Source organism: Thermobia domestica, chromosome 6 (assembly GCF_964235325.1).
Source record: "Thermobia domestica chromosome 6, izTheDome1.hap1.1, whole genome shotgun sequence".
In the NCBI taxonomy this organism is placed as follows: Eukaryota; Metazoa; Arthropoda; class Insecta; order Zygentoma; family Lepismatidae; genus Thermobia; species Thermobia domestica.
The window spans coordinates 207,728,668-207,747,051 of record NC_137459.1 but is presented as its reverse complement, the minus strand read 5'-3'; the positions used below and the strand labels follow the sequence as shown (position 1 = coordinate 207,747,051).

Sequence of the window (18,384 nt, the reverse complement as noted above, 5' to 3'; positions counted from 1 at the left end):
TATAATCTGCCAGCAGTTGCAGTTAAATGATCCATTGCAAAAACCGTAACAGATAAAATGTGTATTTGGTTTGGCAATATTTCAATTTATTTAAATGTAGGATATCATTCCTATACTAAACACATATCAAAAGGTCATATCTGGCGATGACGTACTGTTATGTTCTATGAAACCGGAGGTGGTAGAACATTTCTGTATGTTTCGGTTTTAGTAAATTGAGATGGGTGGGAACAAAACCTTCCAGAGTGCTCTAAACAATGATTTTTGCTACTGATACTGTTTTTGATCTATACACATAGAAATGCAAAGTAGTTGATATCAGTAACTTCCAGGTGGAATAGAAATTAAGAGACTAGACATAACTTCACCTTGCGATACTGAGTTCATGTGATGGAACCACTTCTCACAATCTATTACTATGGAGACTTACTGAGATCAGTTCTGAAAACGGAAATCCTAAATTAAAATAATGACGTTTTTTCTGTTTTCTATCATCGTTTTCTTCCTAAAGTGATGAATGTTCAAATCGGAAATTGTTCATTTCTACCACTTTATGATTAAATAGGGTGATAGTATATATATATATGTTACCGTCAGAACCTGAAATTAGGTAAAACTAGAATTTCCTAGTTAAAACTAGTTTTCTCAAAGCCGTTTCGAAAGAACTAGTATTAACTAGTCAATACTAGAATTTACTATGTTAGTTAGGTAATTCTGGAATTAACGAAAAAGACTATATAATGTAAATCATATACAGTTTTTACTAGTTAAAACTAGTTCTGACTAAAATGGATCAGTTAACAGTGTTTCTGCAAGTTCGGACTTGCTCCTACTGGGAAAGTATTGTTTTGTTTTCTCTCAGTCTGTTCGGAGCCTTTTTAAAGTGTGCAGGTGCGTCTCTCTTGTCGTGGCTACGAGTGTGTTAGTGTGTCGGGAAGTGTGAGGTGATTATTCATTGTAATGAGTCATTCCAATAAATAAACAATTTTGAAGGAAAGATCCTTCAAAGAAATTATTCGTTTGGAAAATGAAAAAGACTATAATGCAATGACCAAGGACGTTTACAGTAAACTTTTTAACTGAAGTTGAAGAGGCAAAATCTGCTGAAAAGAAAACATCTTTACAGTACAGACGTTTGAAACGGTTTAATGTTTTGGAAATTGGTGAAACAAACAAACAGGTGTCGAATAGTGAGCCTGTGAAGTACTACTTACCTGCCGTGGAGATCTTTGATGTTATTGAAGCATCACATGTTGCTGTGGGACAGGGAGGCCGAGATAGAATGAAAGCTGAAACTTCTAGGAAATATGCCAACGTTACGACTCAAATGATATTTTTCTGTCAATGTGTGAAACATGTCAACGGAAGAAAAGTATGAAAAAGAAGGGCTTTGTTTCTAAGCCAATACTTCACACAGAAATGAACAGCCAATGTCAAGTGGACCTGATAGACATGCAAGCACACCCTGATCGTAAGTTCAAGTTTAGCATGGTATACCAGGATCATCTGACGAAGTTTGTCTTACTGCGAGCGCTGCAAACCAAAAGAGCTGAAGAAGTAGCCTACCAACTGACACATTTTTTGACATTTGGTGTCCCCTGCATTTTACATTTTGATAATGGCAAAGAGTTTGTTAATTCTGTCATCAAGGAACTAACGACACTCTGGCCTGAGTTAAAGTTAGTCAACGGAAAGCACAGGCACAGCCAAAGCCAAGGGTCAGTAGAACGGGCAGATCAAGATATAGAAAATATGCTTGCCTCGTGGATGCATGAAAATAAAACAACAAGCTGGTCAAATGGTCTCCGCTTTGTTCAGTTTATGAAAAATCGAGCTTATCATTCCTGAATAAAACAGTCTCTTTACCGTGCGATGTTCGGCATTGAGCCAAGAGTAGGACTTACGACTTCAGCACTGTCATCAGATGTTCTCCAAAACACAAACGATGAGGACGACCTCGTGAGTATTATTGAGGACATGAGTGAGCGCCTTAGTGAACATGAAACATTTGATGAAGGAGAAAATGAGGCTGGTCCTAGTGCGGTAGATATCACATCATCCAGGAACGAAGCACGTGAAAATTTGTCAAAGCAGGCCAATAAAATGAAACGTATCTCTGATACCACCCATCCACCTGTTGAAGTGGGAGATAATGTCATAATACCAATCCCGGATGTGGACAGAGCAAAGGCGGATTTTCGGAATGTCATTGGAGTTGTTCTAGAAAAAAATAACGATCTGCACAAGATTGGAACCATGGATGGAAAGCTGGATAAATTATATTGCAGGTAAGTTTTCTGTCTTTTATGTGCTCCTTATTGATATAATTTGTATTAACGTCCTAAACAAGCTAAGGAGCTTCTAACGACGGGACCTACAGGTTAAATTGGGATCCGAACCATTTCTCGGGTTTGTATCCGAGGCGGAGGGCTCCCAGCGGTATTTAGAGCCCGCGACTACGCCCGCAGAAGGCCTTAAGCATTTTCATTTAAGGCCTTTAAACATCTCTGGTACACGCCGGGATGGGGTACGAGATAGCATATGGGAAGGAAGTTGGTTAAGGCCTAGTTTTATAGGTGCCATCACATTCTTTGATTGGTATGAAAGGAATAAAAGCAGGAAATCCTCAGTCAGGATGGTAGGCCGCTGGACGCGAACTTCCGACCTTCCGAATGTGAAGCCAGCAGTTTACCAACTGATCTATGGCCGCTCGGTAATTAAGAGCTATATTGTATAAGGTAACGCTGTTCACTAAGCTCCCCACCACTTTGTTTTATTTCTTTCTTTCTTTTTCTTAAGATTGTGGGAAGTTGTAGGTCACTATCACAATTTTGGATAGCAAGCAAGATAGAATTTAATAAGTCTGTGATCTGAAAGGATTATTCCTGTAAACAACTTATTTTTTTTTGTTTAGATTTTTGAGTAGTCAGCGTGACTAGTAATTGCATGACCTGATCTTTGGACTTTGCCCCGACCTTTGTGACGTCATAGGTCAAAGGTCAATGACCTAGGGGTACCTAGGACCACCCCTCTAAAATTTGGCAGGGGTACATAGGACCACCCCCCTTAAATTTTCGAAATTTCCAAATCTAAAAATTTGGTGTGGTAGCCTAGGACCACATTATGTACCTCTATTAGTATTGGGTGCCTATGTCGTTCAATTTTATGGGTAAAAAATTGCCAAAATTTCAAATTTCGGGGGTGTTTGAACTAATTTATCCCCTTTGGTGAGGTATTATTACCTTATATAGTTATATGGGCGTATACAGGGGTTTATTCCCTTTCATAAGACATGGGTATGTTAATGCACCCCTTGAAAAATTTTGGAGGGGTACCTTTGCCCACCCCTTAAATTTTGGAAATTGACCAATTTAAACATTGGGTATTATAGTACAGGACCCTGATATGTATTATGACAAATTTGGGTGGTCCACCTCATTCCCTTTTAGGGGTACAAAATTGCCAAAAATATAAACGTAAGCAATACGTTGTACTACGTGTTTGGTTTTCGACCTAATTTATCTGCTTGGATGAGGTCATATTACCTTATATAGTTATATGGTCATGTATAGGAGTCCATTACCTATCATAAGACGTAAGCACATTTGTGCAACCCCTAAAATTTTTGGGAGGGGTACCTTGGCCCACCCCCTTAATTTTGGAAATTGCCCAATTTAAACATTTGGTATTATAGTATAGGACCCTAATATAGATCACTATAAATTTGGGTGGTTCACCTCGTTCCCTTTTTGGGGTACAAAATTGCCAAATTTTAGTACAACCACGTGTTTAGTTTTGGGCCCAATTTATCCCCCTTTGATGAGGTTCTATTACCTTATATGATTATATGGTCATGTATAGGTGTCCATTGCCTTTCGTAGGACATGGGTATATTGATGCACCCATTAACATTTTTGGGAAGGGCACCTTGGCCCACCCCTTAAATTGTAGAAATTACCAAATTTAAACCTTTGGTGTCATAGTATTGGACCCTAATATATATCATTATAAATTTGGATGAACCATCTCGTTCCCTTTTAGGGGTACAAAAAATTGCCAAAATATAAACGTAAGCAATACGTTGTACCACGTGTTTATTTTTTGGTCCATTTTATCCCCTTTGATGAGATCCTATTACCTTATATGATTACAGGGGTATATTTCCTATCATAAGACATGGGTATATTGTTGCACCGTTCTTAAAATTTGCCAAAGGGTACACCCCTTCAATTTTTGGAAATTGTCCAATTTAAGCATAGGACAGGACCTCAATATGTTTCGGTGGTCCTATTGCCAAATTTTTTAGTACAACCACGTGTTCGGTTATTGACTCAATTTATCCTATTTGATAAGGTTATAAGGTATGGACAGGTATCCCCTTTCAATTTGGTAGGACCCTTCAGGTGTAGTACGGTCACGTGATCTATGATTTGGTTTTGATGTGCGACGAGGTCCCTGGTCAATGTTCTCTAGGAATTAGGTGGAAACTTTGAAAGGAAAGATTCATGGCCTTTAACTTTTTTCAACTTTCAAACTAAAAAAAATCAAACCAAAGTTTTCAAAACAAAAATTGAAACGAAAACTTTTAAACGAAAATCTTGAAATTAAAAAAAAATCAAAACTAAAATTTGAAACGAAAAATTTTGAAAAATTTTCAAACAAAAAAATTTCAAACTAAAAATTTTCAAACAAAAATTTTGAAACGAAAAAAAATTCAAACTACAGAATTTTCAAAACAAAAAAAGTTTGAAGCAATATTTTTGAAACGAAAAAAAAATTTCAAAGTAAAAATTTGAAACCAAAATTTTGAAACAAAAAATTTTCAAGCAAAAATTTCAAAACAAATTTCAAACGAAAAATTTTCAATTAGAATTTAAGTCAAACAGTGATCAGCTTTCAGGGTTAACCGTTAAAATTTATCCGGGTTTTAACTATTCGATTTACTAATACACGGTTTTCAACTATTCGATTAACAAATAAACGGTTTTCATCTATTCGATAAACAGATGAACGGTTTTTCCATTTCTCTCCAACATTTACAAGTGAGTGCAAGAATTTACAAACTAAAACAAAAAAAAAAATTCTGCTCGCTTTAAATACGCATCATTTTTGAAACAAGGTGTTAGTGTTCATCATGGATACACAGTGGAAACATCCGTTTACTTGTATTCTCGCAGGACCTAGTAGGTGTGGAAAAACGTATTTTGTGAAGCGATTACTGTCACATCTCCCAACCATGATCAATGCGGAATTTCGTAAGATATACTGCTATTATGCAGAATGGCAAGACGTGTCTGCAACAATGCCGGTTCCAGTAGAATTTCACGAAGGACTTCCACGAATGAAAGATTTTCAGCCTCAAGATGGACCACATTTGATTATTATTGATGACCATATGCGAGAAGTGAATAGTGATATTGTTGATATGTTCACGAAAGGATCGCATCATCGAAATATTAGTGTGATTTTTATAACACAAAATGTATTTCATTAAAGTAAAGCAAATAGAAATATGAGTTTAAATTGTTCGTATTTGGTGTTGTTTAAAAATCCACGTGACAAGTCACAAATCAAGCATATGAGTTATCAAATCATGCCTGAGCATCCACTGTTTCTACAAGAAAGTTATGCAGACGCAACAAGAAATCCACATGGCTATTTACTGATGGATCTTAAGCAAGATACACCCGATGAAATGCGATTCCGTACAAATATTTTCCCGACGATTTGCATCATTATGTTTACGTACCAACTAAACATGTTTAAATTATTGTGCATGCGAAAAGAATGACTTAGTCTGTCACGATGTCTCCTACAGTGAAACACGCTGATCTGCTACGTGCTCTGCACAAAGCTAAACCAAGATTGCGTAAAGCTATTATTGCCAATGCAGACGCTTCATTAATTCATAGTATTTGTGAATGTTGTTATAATGTCTTAAAAGGCAATGTTCCACTGACAAGTGCGCAGAAGTCAAGATTAAAGCGTTACAAGAACACGCTCCGCTATCTTGTAGACAATACAAAATCATTGGATAAAAAGAAGAAACATTTAGCCTACAACAAGGAAGATTCTTACCTGCATTACTTGCACCTATTGTAGGAAGTGTCTTATTCAGTATTTTGTTTAAACAGTAAACATAATGGAACATGGCAAGAAGATGGTTTTAGTGCCACCAGAAATGCTTCAACGAATGCATGCATCATCATCCCGTGTGAATGAAAATCGAGAATCTAATCTCGATCGTGAAATGCAATCTATATTGAATACATCGTATCCAAGTGATGAAGAAAAATGGAATCAGTACAATAGAAATGAAATGAAATGAAATGAAATCTGTGAGTTTTACGTCCCACGGTTATGCCGGTTAGGCTAAAGGAGACGGTGATTATGAGAAATGAATGAAATGGTGGAATGAAGAAAGTGGGAGGAAACGGGAGAACCCCGAGAAAACCCACGCACACGGTGTTTGTCCACCACAAAGTTCACTTGGCGGGGGCTGGGATCGAACCCGGTACCCCAAGCGCCAGAGGTGAACGCTCTACCACTGAGCCACCGCGGCCCCCATCAGTACAATAGAATATTACAGAAATATCTTTATGTGATACGTAAACAAGAAGAACCAATACCACTTACAATTACATCAATGAAACCTGATGGTGACGTCTCGAATGTTGACGATAGCACGAAACAAGAAATTTTAGCCCCAATACCACAAATGTAACGTAAGAAAGCAGAACTACTATTCCGTCGTTTAAAACAAGATGACGCAATTACGTGGGATCATAAATGAACAGTTTACATCAACGATAATAAACTACATGGATCCAATATTGTAGATTTAATGTGCAATGTGACTCGACCGAGGAAACATTCTAATCCTCAAGGCTGGGAATTGTTTTGCAACTACCTTGCATCGTCAAACACACCTCAAGAATTGATTGGTAATCCACGAAGATTAAACTATATTGTCAAGCATAATAGTACAACAGCGTGTGAAGGATCTGCACCACCAAAACCGACACCTGAATTATTTTCTTCCGGAGAAGAAGAAGAAGAAGAAGTTGATGATGATGTTTTAGAAGTCCGATTAAAAAGAAAACGTATCATTCCACAATGGTCAACGTACAAACCATGAACAAAAAGATGAAATCCATTTATTACAATCCAGCACACCCTGCATCGTTTTCTACTGCAAAGAAATTACGGCAAGCCACAGGAAAATCTATACCTTTAGCCAAAATAAAACTTTGGTTAAACAAACAACCTACCTACACGTTACATCGTCCTATACGTCGTCGTTTCCGTAGAGATTTTTATCTTGTCAACAATATTGATGATCAATGGGAATGTGATTTAAATGATTTACAATCACTTCAAAAGTATAATGACAATTACCGCTATATTTGTACAGTGATTGATGTGTTTATTCGGTACGGGTGGGCTGTACCACTAAAATCAAAAAGTGCCGAGGATATAGTGAATGTATTTGAAATGATTTTCGAGAACAGGAAACCAATTGTGCTACGTAGTGATCAAGGAACTGAATTTACCAACAAGACAGTACAAAAGTTTCTCAGGAAACACAACGTGCAACATGTTACAACAAAGGATCCAGATATTAAAGACAGCATCGCAGAAATATTTAATCAGACATTGAAACATCGTATGTGGAAATACTTTACCAAATATCAAACATACAATTACATCAAAGTATTGCCTTTACTTGTAAAAGCATACAATGAAAGTCGGCATTCCAGTATTGAAATGGCACCTGCAAACGTTTCTCAGGACAATTTACTAGAAGTGTGGCATAACTTATACGACAAAGAGCTACAACGTTCAAAACAAGATACGGATTTATCTGTTGGTGATACTGTTCGTAAAAGTAAAACTAAACGTATCTTTGACAAGGGTTACCTCGAGAACTGGACTTGGGAAATATTTAGAGTAAAAGCCAAAGTACCAAGAAACCCAACAGTGTATCGACTAGAGGATTTAAATCATCAACTCATCGATGGTGTTTTCTACAGAGAAGAATTACAACCAGTGCCGCTCCCTTCGACGTTCCTCATCGACAAAATGTTACGTACAAGAACAAAAGGTCGCAGAAAGGAGTATCTCGTCCAGTGGAAAGGATATCCTTCCTCATTCAATTCGTGGATCCCTGCAACTTCATTAAAGAAGAAGAAGAAGAAGAATGGAACCTGATCAAGATTTTTACGTTACACTTCCCAGTAATAGTTCCATGGATTATTTTCCAGAAAATACCATGACTTCATATATTACGAAATTACAACGACGTGTAGAGTTTCGCCAGAAACGGGATGTGGCAATTGTAGAGATTCATTATCCACATTCTTTGCTGAACATTAAAGTGATCTGGTACCCCTAGCAACCTTGAAAGTTAGTCCATTTAAAAAGCATTGCAAAGTTTTTCACTAATTTCTTTATTATTAAAGTTACAAACGTCAAAATTTGAACAAGCCTAGAGGAGACACATATCTATGCCTTGTGTGTTTTAGATTTTGAAAAAAAAAACATTAAGGAAACTTTGATCTTCAACTTTGAAAACATGGCAACAGTAAGACCCGAACTCCCTGCGACGGTATAGTTTTACCTTTCCGCCCGAGTCGAGCGGCAAGTTCAGTTCTCTGCCTCGCCCAAGTTGTTCCAATCAGGTGACTCATAAACAGCGGTACAACCGAAACCTTCTTTTCTCATCTCTCTCCCTCTCTCTTTTTTTCTTTCTTTTCATTCTGCGAATTCCTGGAAGGGTAGTTGTCACTTGTCAGCTTACCATTTCCGCAAAATAACATAGTATAGATGTCAGTTTGTGATCTTTAGGAAAGATTATAGAAAAAATATTGTTGGAATCAATGTAGGACAAAATTACCCTTTGAAAGCGAGGTCAAAACCCTCTCTTCAGAAATAATTGAAAGATATTTACATGAATAATTTTTGAGAGAAATATGATCAAGTGAAATGGCATGTGGGCAAAATTCCTGGGGCCTGCTTTTTAAAAAATCACTTTCGTTCTTTGTTCCCTGTCCACATGGCCACTTCTATACTATCCCCTAGAACTTTTTTTTTAATTTTTCATGCACATATGTCCGGTGACAATACAATATTGTATAAATTACCATATACTCATGTTTAATGTCTATATCTCCCTTTTCCTGGAAGCGGAGAAGGAAAAAAATATAGATCCATGTAATGGTCACACTAGCATTTCCTGATTTTTGATTTTTTTTTCTAATAAATGAAGTTCGCAAGGCGCCTGAAGGCTGTGAGATTCTACCTGGGTATCATGTGCATAGATACACCCTCGATCAAATTCGTGTGAAATATCTTGTGCTAACTTTCATTGTGAGTTCGAACAGAAGATAACCCAGTTTGATAAAGCTGGGTAACGGCTCACGCAACATTTTATGTTCTTGCAAGTAAATGATGTTGGCTTATTTTAAAATTGAACATGATTAGGGATGCGCACGAGACAAGATTTGTGGTTGTCTCGTCTCGAAAATTTGCTGTAAAAGTGATGTCTCGACTCGAAAAATGTATATTTCTCTATTGGAAAAGCCGTGTTTCGACTCGTCTCGTGCGCATCCCTAAGCATGATTTAGTAGTAAATTTATTTTGCATTATACAAATTTGTTTAAATTATGTAATATCTGTGAAAACCTTGTTGACCAGGCTCGCAACCAGCCACTGAAGTTTGGGTAGCATAAATATGGAGCATAAATATGAAGTTTGGGGAGCAATCGTAACAATTCTGGGTCTCCGTATCAATGTCATACGGATGCATTGTGGTTTGAAGGGCTAAAAAAAAATTAGGAAGGGAGCAGGCCCCCTAACCCCCGCCGTAGTTGCACAACTATGTAAGTAGATTCCTCAGTACCGGTACTTTATTTCACAAAATAAACACCAATACTTTATTTCGCAAAAAAAAATCTTCACTATTTTTCCCAGGGCGGATGAATTTCTCTCATATACGCACCCAGCTATCACACACGTAAGAGTAGGGAAAAGTTATTCCTGTCTGGAATTAAAATTTTCTCTTGCAGGGGGATAAAAAATTCTCAGAGGAGAAATCCCTGGCATCCCCTCGTCAATTAGCACACTAGGACGGGCCTCTCACAATTTATAAGGAAATCGACGCAAAAGGCGACACAGGGACGGATCCAGGATGGATTCCTGAGGGATGGGGTAGCAGTGAGTTGTAACACTGCTACTTAGGGTTACTTTAGTTTTATTATGTACAGACTTGAACTTTTGCATCACTGGTGCTTGTGCCATTGGAGGTGGCGAACGACCCTTCCCTCAGGATCCGCCTACAAGTCTCTATGCCATCCCTACAGGATAAAATAAGATACGCAAGAATTTTTTCCACTTATGTTTGAAGGCATACGCGTAGCCAGAAATATTCGTTAGTCGGGTTTAAATATAGAGCCCCTAATAATAATAATAATAATAATAATAATAATAATAATAACAATAATAATAATAATAATAATAATAATAATAATAATAATAATATAAAATAATAATAATAATAATAATAATAATAATAATAATAATAATAATAATAATAATAATATCCGCTTAGTATTGTGTTTCGTAAAACAGGTGTAGACTTCTTCCTCTGACACTGTCCGTCTCCATATAAACATTTCCCACCCCCACAACCACATCTTTAGATTCCAATCAGTCTCGGTGGACCGTCTCTCTGTTTATTGTTATTTTCACTGGAATGCATTTCTTTATAGTCTTCAATCTTTGCATAAAATTAACAGTCCTCACCTAAAAGAAGTGTGGTGTAGTGTGCGACGCAATACTTCCCTCTGGGAAACCCTGGAAATGTACGTATTGCAATCGGGCATCTCATTTGAGTCTCCCGTTTAATCAGTAAGTACGCTGGGAATTTTATTTTGTGAGGTGTTCAAAACCCAAGAGGGAGAGCATTTAGAATAGTGATACATATTTTTACAGAAACGCAAAGGAAGCAATATATTTTGTTACGCCCAGGAATGTGTGTAAAGAAAGTTTGGTTGGTGTTAGGGGGTGTTTATGGGGTTGGGAAAGATTTTAAACAAAGAAACTTCATTTCCTAGCCTTCTCTGGATTACAGGGGTGCCCACAGTCAGGTTTTGGGGCACAGGTTGCACCTATGATTTTTTTTTTTTTTTTTTAGAGGAGGGACATAATTTGTCGTTGAAAGTGGAACAATCGAATTTTAATTATACCACAATGATGCTTTTATGAACAGGAGTGGCGTATTTAGAAATTTGTTTCGGGAAGGGGTATGCACAATACGAGAATAAGCACTTATATTTTTCCATTTAGGTGCCGACAAATTTTAATGAAGTTGTGAATATAACAAATTTATTTCGGGGGGGAGGGGCTTGAGGTCGATAACCACCGACTGATGAACACTAAGTATGAAGGAGAACTTAGCATAAATAACATTTTTAAATAAGTAATTGTCATAATAAAGAATGGTAAATTTGGGGGGAGGACAGTAAATGGGAATAATGGTAACCTTCAGGGGAAAATAGGGACGTCTGCCTGGGTGTGTATATTCTATACTCATTTACATTTTCTAAACATTGTGATGTGTCGTCGTACGTATATGTAAGCCCCTTCTCCACACAGGAAGATTGTTGTTGATCCAAGATGAAAGCTAAAATCTTCTCATTTTAATAGATATGAAAGGAGGGATTACAACCTGTACCAACACATCTTAAAGTACGCCACTGGTTGAAAGTATTTCTTTACTAATGTACATACTTTCCAAGAACTTCAGTTTGATGTGTTAGGTCCTATATATCGTTTCTAGCTATTTATCATTTTTTAGAAAATATTTTTCTGCATTTATATGCTTATCTCTCTCTCTCTCTCTCTCTCTCTCTCTATATATATATATATATATATATATATATATATATATATATATATATTACATCTATCTGTTTACCTGTCTATCAACCGTTCGATTTATCATCTTTCATTCAACATTAAAAAAAAAATACTGCTTTGAAATAAAGCTACATAGAAACGGAAGAAATATCCCCAGAAATATGAAACACAATAGCACTTCTTTCTTCTCTTTTCTTATGTTTCTGAAGCCGAAAGTCGTGCGATATTTTTCCTCGGTCGGCAGGAATATATCGCTTTCCGTTGTCTTTACACGGCACAGACATTTGTACTGCTATCCCTCCTGCTGTCACTCATAAAGTGATTATCCGTCGATATTCACATTTCAAGCAAGCACGACTCGAAGGACAGGCAGAAAGACGACCGCTAAACGCGGACAGGGAGGTTCACACAGGAGTCAATAGACATTTCAACAAAAGGAGACACAAACTTAAAATTTGAGTGGGAGGGTTACATCTGCGTTGCCAAGTTTTTAAAGTCAAACATGGAAGCTTTTTTACTGTGTTTTTTTTTTTCAAAATCTAAAACAAACAAGGTATAGATATGTGTCTCCTCTAGGTTTGTTCAAATTTTGACGTTTGTAACTTTAATAATAAAGAAGAAAATAGTGAAAAACTTTGCAATGCTTTTTAAATGGACTAACTTTCAAGGTTGCTAGGGGTACCAGATCACCTTAACAGTAAAAACAATAAAATATATTACAAATCATCAAGTAGTAGTGATCAAGAACCGTGGAAGTTTGTAACGATACCTGTACGCTATTATAACAATATACGGGATCTTATTCATGCAATTAATATACATCATAAAAAAACAATTTATTTATATCTCATGACGCAACTAATAGTATATGCCTCATAAGACATCCCAATAAGGAAATCCATACTTCTGTACAAATCTCACCAAGTGTTAGTTTAATGCTTGGATTTGAACCGAAAAGTGATTTGAAAGATATTGCAAAGGGACAAAATACACCGGATGTACGATTAGGCTTACCATCACAAATGTACGTCTACTGTGACATTATTGAATCTGTCATTGTTGGAGATACAATGGTACCCTTGCTACGAATTGTCAACATGGATCCTGTGAATCATACTTTTGGAAGTCATGCAGTACAAATCTTTAATCCTGCACATTATGTTCCGGTGGAAAAAAATGAATTTTGAGCAAATACAAATCGATATAAGGGACAGCACAGGTCATCGTATGCCATTCACCTTTGGAACGGTGTCTACAAAACTACATTTCCGTCGTCGTCGTAATGACTGATCTGTATTTGCAATACTACCAAAAACAAGCGTTGTCCGGCATCGGCAACGTTTATGTGGGAAGTCCCTATCAAGCAGGACATGGCATTGAAAATTTCCTTGGTGGTTTATTTCGTTCAGTGTTACCACTTGTGAAGCAAGCAGCTAAAACTGTGGGAAAAGAATTATTAAAATCAGGTGCCAATATGATTAATGATGTTATGATCTCGAATCAACCGCTGGAAGAATCGTTTCATCATCGTATGCAAGAAGCAAAAACAAATTTACAAGAAAAAGCTAAAAATAAGTTGAAAACTATGCTGGGAAGTGGATATCATAAACGAAAATGGGATGACTGCTCTCAGTTCGAGGTTGACCTTCCAACGTTCAACAACACCATCAATCCTACGAAGAGACGTAAATTATCACATAAGAAGAAGAAGAGATCATCGGCATCGTCACCAGATATTTTTGATTAATTCAACGAATGGCTTTCTTATATCATCAATCCTGTGAATGTGCAAAAAGTGAATTGACATTTTTTCAACGTTACCCACGCAAACCAGTGTTCTAGACAATCGTATTATTGGCTACAAACCAATTAGTTCAATAGCTGAAAATTCACCAATAGAATTTGTAGTGAGTGGTAGCAGTGATGAATATATTGATTTGCCACAAACCATATTATACATCCAAGCACAAATTGTGAAACCAGATGGTTCCTCCTTTACCGAAACGGATAAAGCAATTGAACCTGTCAATGATTTTCTAAATGCTATGCTTAGTGAAGTACAAATCTACTTGAACAATAAACTGATTTCATTTTCGTCACATAATCATCCGTATCGTTCGTACCTGGAAAAACTGCTCAATTATAGTGATGGAGCTAAGAATACACATTTACAAACAGCAATGTGGTTTCAAGATACGGCTGGTCATATGAACGCAACCACCAGAGAGAACAAAGGATTTCAACAACGCTATGAACTGACCAAACAAAGTATGAAATTCGATATGATTGGACATCTTCATTGTGACATTTTTAATCAAGATAAATTTTTAATTCATGGAGTGGAATTACGTGTTAAACTTATTCCTGCAAAACCAAACGTTTCTCTTATGGCCAGTGAAAGTGGTGTCAACGCAAAAATCAATATTCTAGATGCATCGTTGCAGGTGAAAAAAGTCAGCATCAGCCCTAGTGTCAAATTTGCACACAATAACATTTTACAATCTACACCGGCAAAGTATCCTCTGACAAGGGTTCAAATGAAATCATTTACCATCCCGAAGGATATACAATCCAAAACTATTGAAAACCTGTTTATGGGAACATTGCCAAATCGTATTATTGTAGGATTTACATCGAATGAAGCATCCAGTGGAACTATTACCAGCAATCCATTTGAATTTCAACATCTAAACATTAATTTCTTTGCATTGTACGTGGATGGAAAAGCTGTACCTTCAAAACCATTGCAACCCAACTTTGAAGAAAATCTCTACATTTCATCGTACCACACATTGTTCTCAGGCTCTGGCATACATTTTACCAATACTGGAAATACAATTTCAAGAGCCGACTACAAGAATAGATATACACTGTTTGTATTTGACCTAACTCCCGATTCTTCTGCTGGAGATTGTCACTATTGGAATTTACAACGACATGGAGCCATCCGATTGGAAGTTCATTTCCAAGAGAAATTAGCGGCACCTGCAAACTGTATTGTGTATGGAGAGTTTTCCTCACTCCTACAGATTGACCTCCAGCGCAACATTATCCTGGACTTATAAATTACAAGGTACGTATACGTTATGTATCATTTCCATTCACGATGCTGAATACATTACAATTAGCTAGTGCTTTAAACGGTAGTCCATTATTCAGAAATCATTTTACCGGGGTATTTGCAAGCGATGAGTTGCCCTCACGGATTTCTCTTCATCTGGGAATCATTGTGAATACAGATCCATCCACAAAACTAGGAAGCCATTGGATTGCAATTTATATTGATAATCGTAGTGTTGGAGAATATTTTGACAGCTATGGCCTTCCTCTTTATGTACCACAACATGTTGCATTCTTAAAACTTCATTGTATGTAGTATAAATATAATAACAGCCAAATGCAAAGTCTTGGTTCATCCGTATGTGGCTATTATGCTTATTTTTATTTGTGCTGTAAAGCCCAAGGAAAATCTCTGCGTGAAATTCAATACTTGTTCACAACAGTACCCACGGTTAATGATCGTAGACTACTGCAATATACCTTCCAGGTAATTTTATCATATTTGTCATTGTAAGTGTATTTGTTTTATCATCATCTATTTCTAAACTAATCATCTTTTTCCTCGTTCTTTTTACAGAATTCACAATACGAAGCTTTGCAAACGGGTGCTATGCTGCAAAAGATGGAAACAAATAATCGCAATCAAGAAGAGGAGGCGGTCTAATGAAGAAACCCAGCTCAATATACAAACATTGTCAATACCTTTGTGTACCAAGAAAGAAAAAGAAGAAACCAGAAAAATGAATAAAATACAATTTATGCTTATCTATGTGTTTTTATTGTTCATTCCATCAATATGATATATACAACGTTATCAGATTCTCCTAAAGAGCTGTGCGATATAAGACGAGAACCCTGGGCAAAGTTTCCACCTAATTCCTAGAGAACATTGACCAGGGACCTCGTCGCACATCAAAACCAAATCATCGATCACGTGACCGTACTACACCTGAAGGGTCCTACCAAATTGAAAGGGGATACCTGTCCATACCTTATAACCTTATCAAATAGGATAAATTGAGTCAATAACCGAACACGTTGTTGTACTAAAAAATTTGGCAATAGGACCACCGAAACATATTGAGGTCCTGCCCTATGCTTAAATTGGACAATTTCCAAAAATTGAAGGGGTGTACCCCTTGGGAAATTTTAAGAACGGTGCAACAATATACCCATGTCTTATGAAAGGAAATAGACCCCTGTAATCATATAACGTAATAGGATCTCATCAAAGGGGATAAAATGGACCAAAAAAAAAACACGTGGTACAACATATTGCTTACGTTTATATTTTGGTTATATTTTGGCAATTTTTTGTACCCCTAAAAGGGAACGAGATGGTTCATCCAAATTTATAATGATATATATTAGGATCCAATACTATGATACCAAATGTTTAAATTTGGTAATTTCTACAATTTAAGGGGTGGGCCAAGGTGCCCTTCCCAAAAATGTTAATGGGTGCATCAATATACCCATGTCCTAGGAAAGGGAATGGACACCTATACATGACAATATAACCATATAAGGTAATAGAACCTCATCAAAGGGGGATAAATTGGGCCCAAAACTAAACACGTGGTTGTACTAAAATTTGGCAATTTTGTACCCCTAAAAGGGAACGAGGTGAACCACCCAAATTTATAGTGATCTATATTAGGGTCCGATACTATAATACCAAATGTTTAAATTGGGCAATTTCCAAAATTAAGGGGGTGGGCCAAGGTACCCCTCCCAAAAATCTTAAGGGTTGCACAAATGTACCTATGTCTTATGATAGGTAATGGACGCCTATACATGACCACATAACTATATAAGGTAATAGGACCTCATCCAAGCAGATAAATTAGGTCGAAAACCAAACACGTGGTACAGCGTATTGCTTACGTTTATATTTTGGCAATTTTGTACCCCTAAAAGGGAATGAGGTGGACCACCAAATTTGTCATAATACATATTAGGGTCCTGTACTATAATACGCAATGTTTAAATTGGCCAATTAACAAAATTTAAGGGGTGGGCAAAGGTACCCCTCCCAAATTTTTCAAAAGGTGCATTAATATACCCATGAAAGGGAATAAACCCTTATGAAAGGGAATAAACCCCTGTATACGCCCATATAACTATATAAGGTAATAATACCTCATCAAAGGGGATAAATTAGGTCAAAAAACCCCGAAATTTGAATTTTTGGCAATTTTTTTTACCCATAAAAGGGAACGAAATAGACCCCGACGTCACAAAGGTCGGGGTCAAAGTCCAAAGTTAGATCAGGTCATGCAATTACTACTGCGTGTGACATCATTATTCACAGCTATTCAAATTTCTATACAGAAAGTAAATTGTTTACAGCGCTGTTCCTTTTAGATCATAGAATTACTTAACTTCTGTCTTGCTTGCTTTCCAAAATGGTGATAGTGACCTACAACTTCTCACAATCTTCAAAACACTGAAAAATTAATGGGGAGGAGCTGGGTCAACACCCTTAACCATAGATGTTAGTGTTTTATACGTATCTGTAATATTATTATTAACCGAAATAATGATGGATTCTTCACATCGTTTTATGTCAAAATAATTTTCTGTTATAATGTCCATTATGATTTTCCGGAACCGATTTAATAATGTGTAATCCATCTGTTGTTGTCTGCTGTGTACTCACCAGTAGATTGATAACATGTCACGAACTTGATCCCGGTAAAAGACTGTTGTTTAGCTTGTGAAACAGGTACTCGTGAAATGTGCTTTAGTGCATAGGCGTTTTTGTAGGAAATATTCAGATTAACTACCGGCGTTTCTCTGAAATACTAATTATGACGAGTGTGGAAATTGTGCGTTAAAATACATTATTATTTTGTTTTGAAGAGTCATTATTATTTTTTATATAAGCGATTCATGATTCCCACACCATGTAATTAAACAAAATGTGTCTGTTGTAGGTCTGAATTCGACATTTGCCACGAGCAGTTCCTGACACCAGTCGAAGTACCAGATACTGATATTTCGTTGAGAACTGCAGCCAGGAAAGCAGCATTAACCCCACAAGGGTTCACACGTTGTGTGTGCAAGAAAGCATGTATTTCCAAAAGATGCTTGTGCAAGAAGAAAGGTTTTCTCTGCAACTCAAAATGCCATGATAGTTCACCTTGTGGTAACAAATAGAAACATTTCAGATGTTTTAGCAATAAAAACGCTTTTCTTTGTATTTCATAATAAATATACAATATTACGTCAGTAGATTGGCTTTGGCACCACCGAATTGAATAAGTAGTAGTGCAATAGTAGTGTGCATTTTATCTTGTGCTAACATACAAAAGCATTTCAGATATTTCTGCAAAACGAAAGTCTTTTCTGTGTATTTCTTAATAAATAAGTGTTTCTATAGAATTGTATTTGAACGACAAG

General features: G+C 36.7%; 1 protein-coding gene and 1 pseudogene across 1 annotated transcript; both read left to right on the top strand.

The window, feature by feature from the left end:
- The first annotated feature begins 1,344 nt into the window (after positions 1 to 1,344).
- LOC145687422 (KRAB domain-containing protein 2 pseudogene) lies at positions 1,345 to 1,848 on the top strand (annotated as a pseudogene).
- Positions 1,849 to 1,872: 24 nt separating this feature from the next.
- LOC145687421 (uncharacterized) lies at positions 1,873 to 18,141 on the top strand. The gene is made up of 2 exons (XM_081760878.1): positions 1,873 to 2,288; positions 17,919 to 18,141. Exons 1-2 carry the CDS (start codon positions 1,873 to 1,875, stop codon positions 18,139 to 18,141), a joined length of 639 nt encoding a protein of 212 aa, XP_081617004.1.
- The last annotated feature ends 243 nt before the right edge of the window (positions 18,142 to 18,384 follow it).

Coding starts and splice junctions, on each gene's coding strand:
- LOC145687421 (XM_081760878.1), top strand. CDS start 1,873: ATGTTCGGCATTGAGCCAAGAGTAGGACTTACGACTTCAGCACTGTCA. Junction 2,289..17,918: donor CTGGATAAATTATATTGCAG/GTAAGTTTTCTG, acceptor TGTCTGTTGTAG/GTCTGAATTCGACATTTGCC.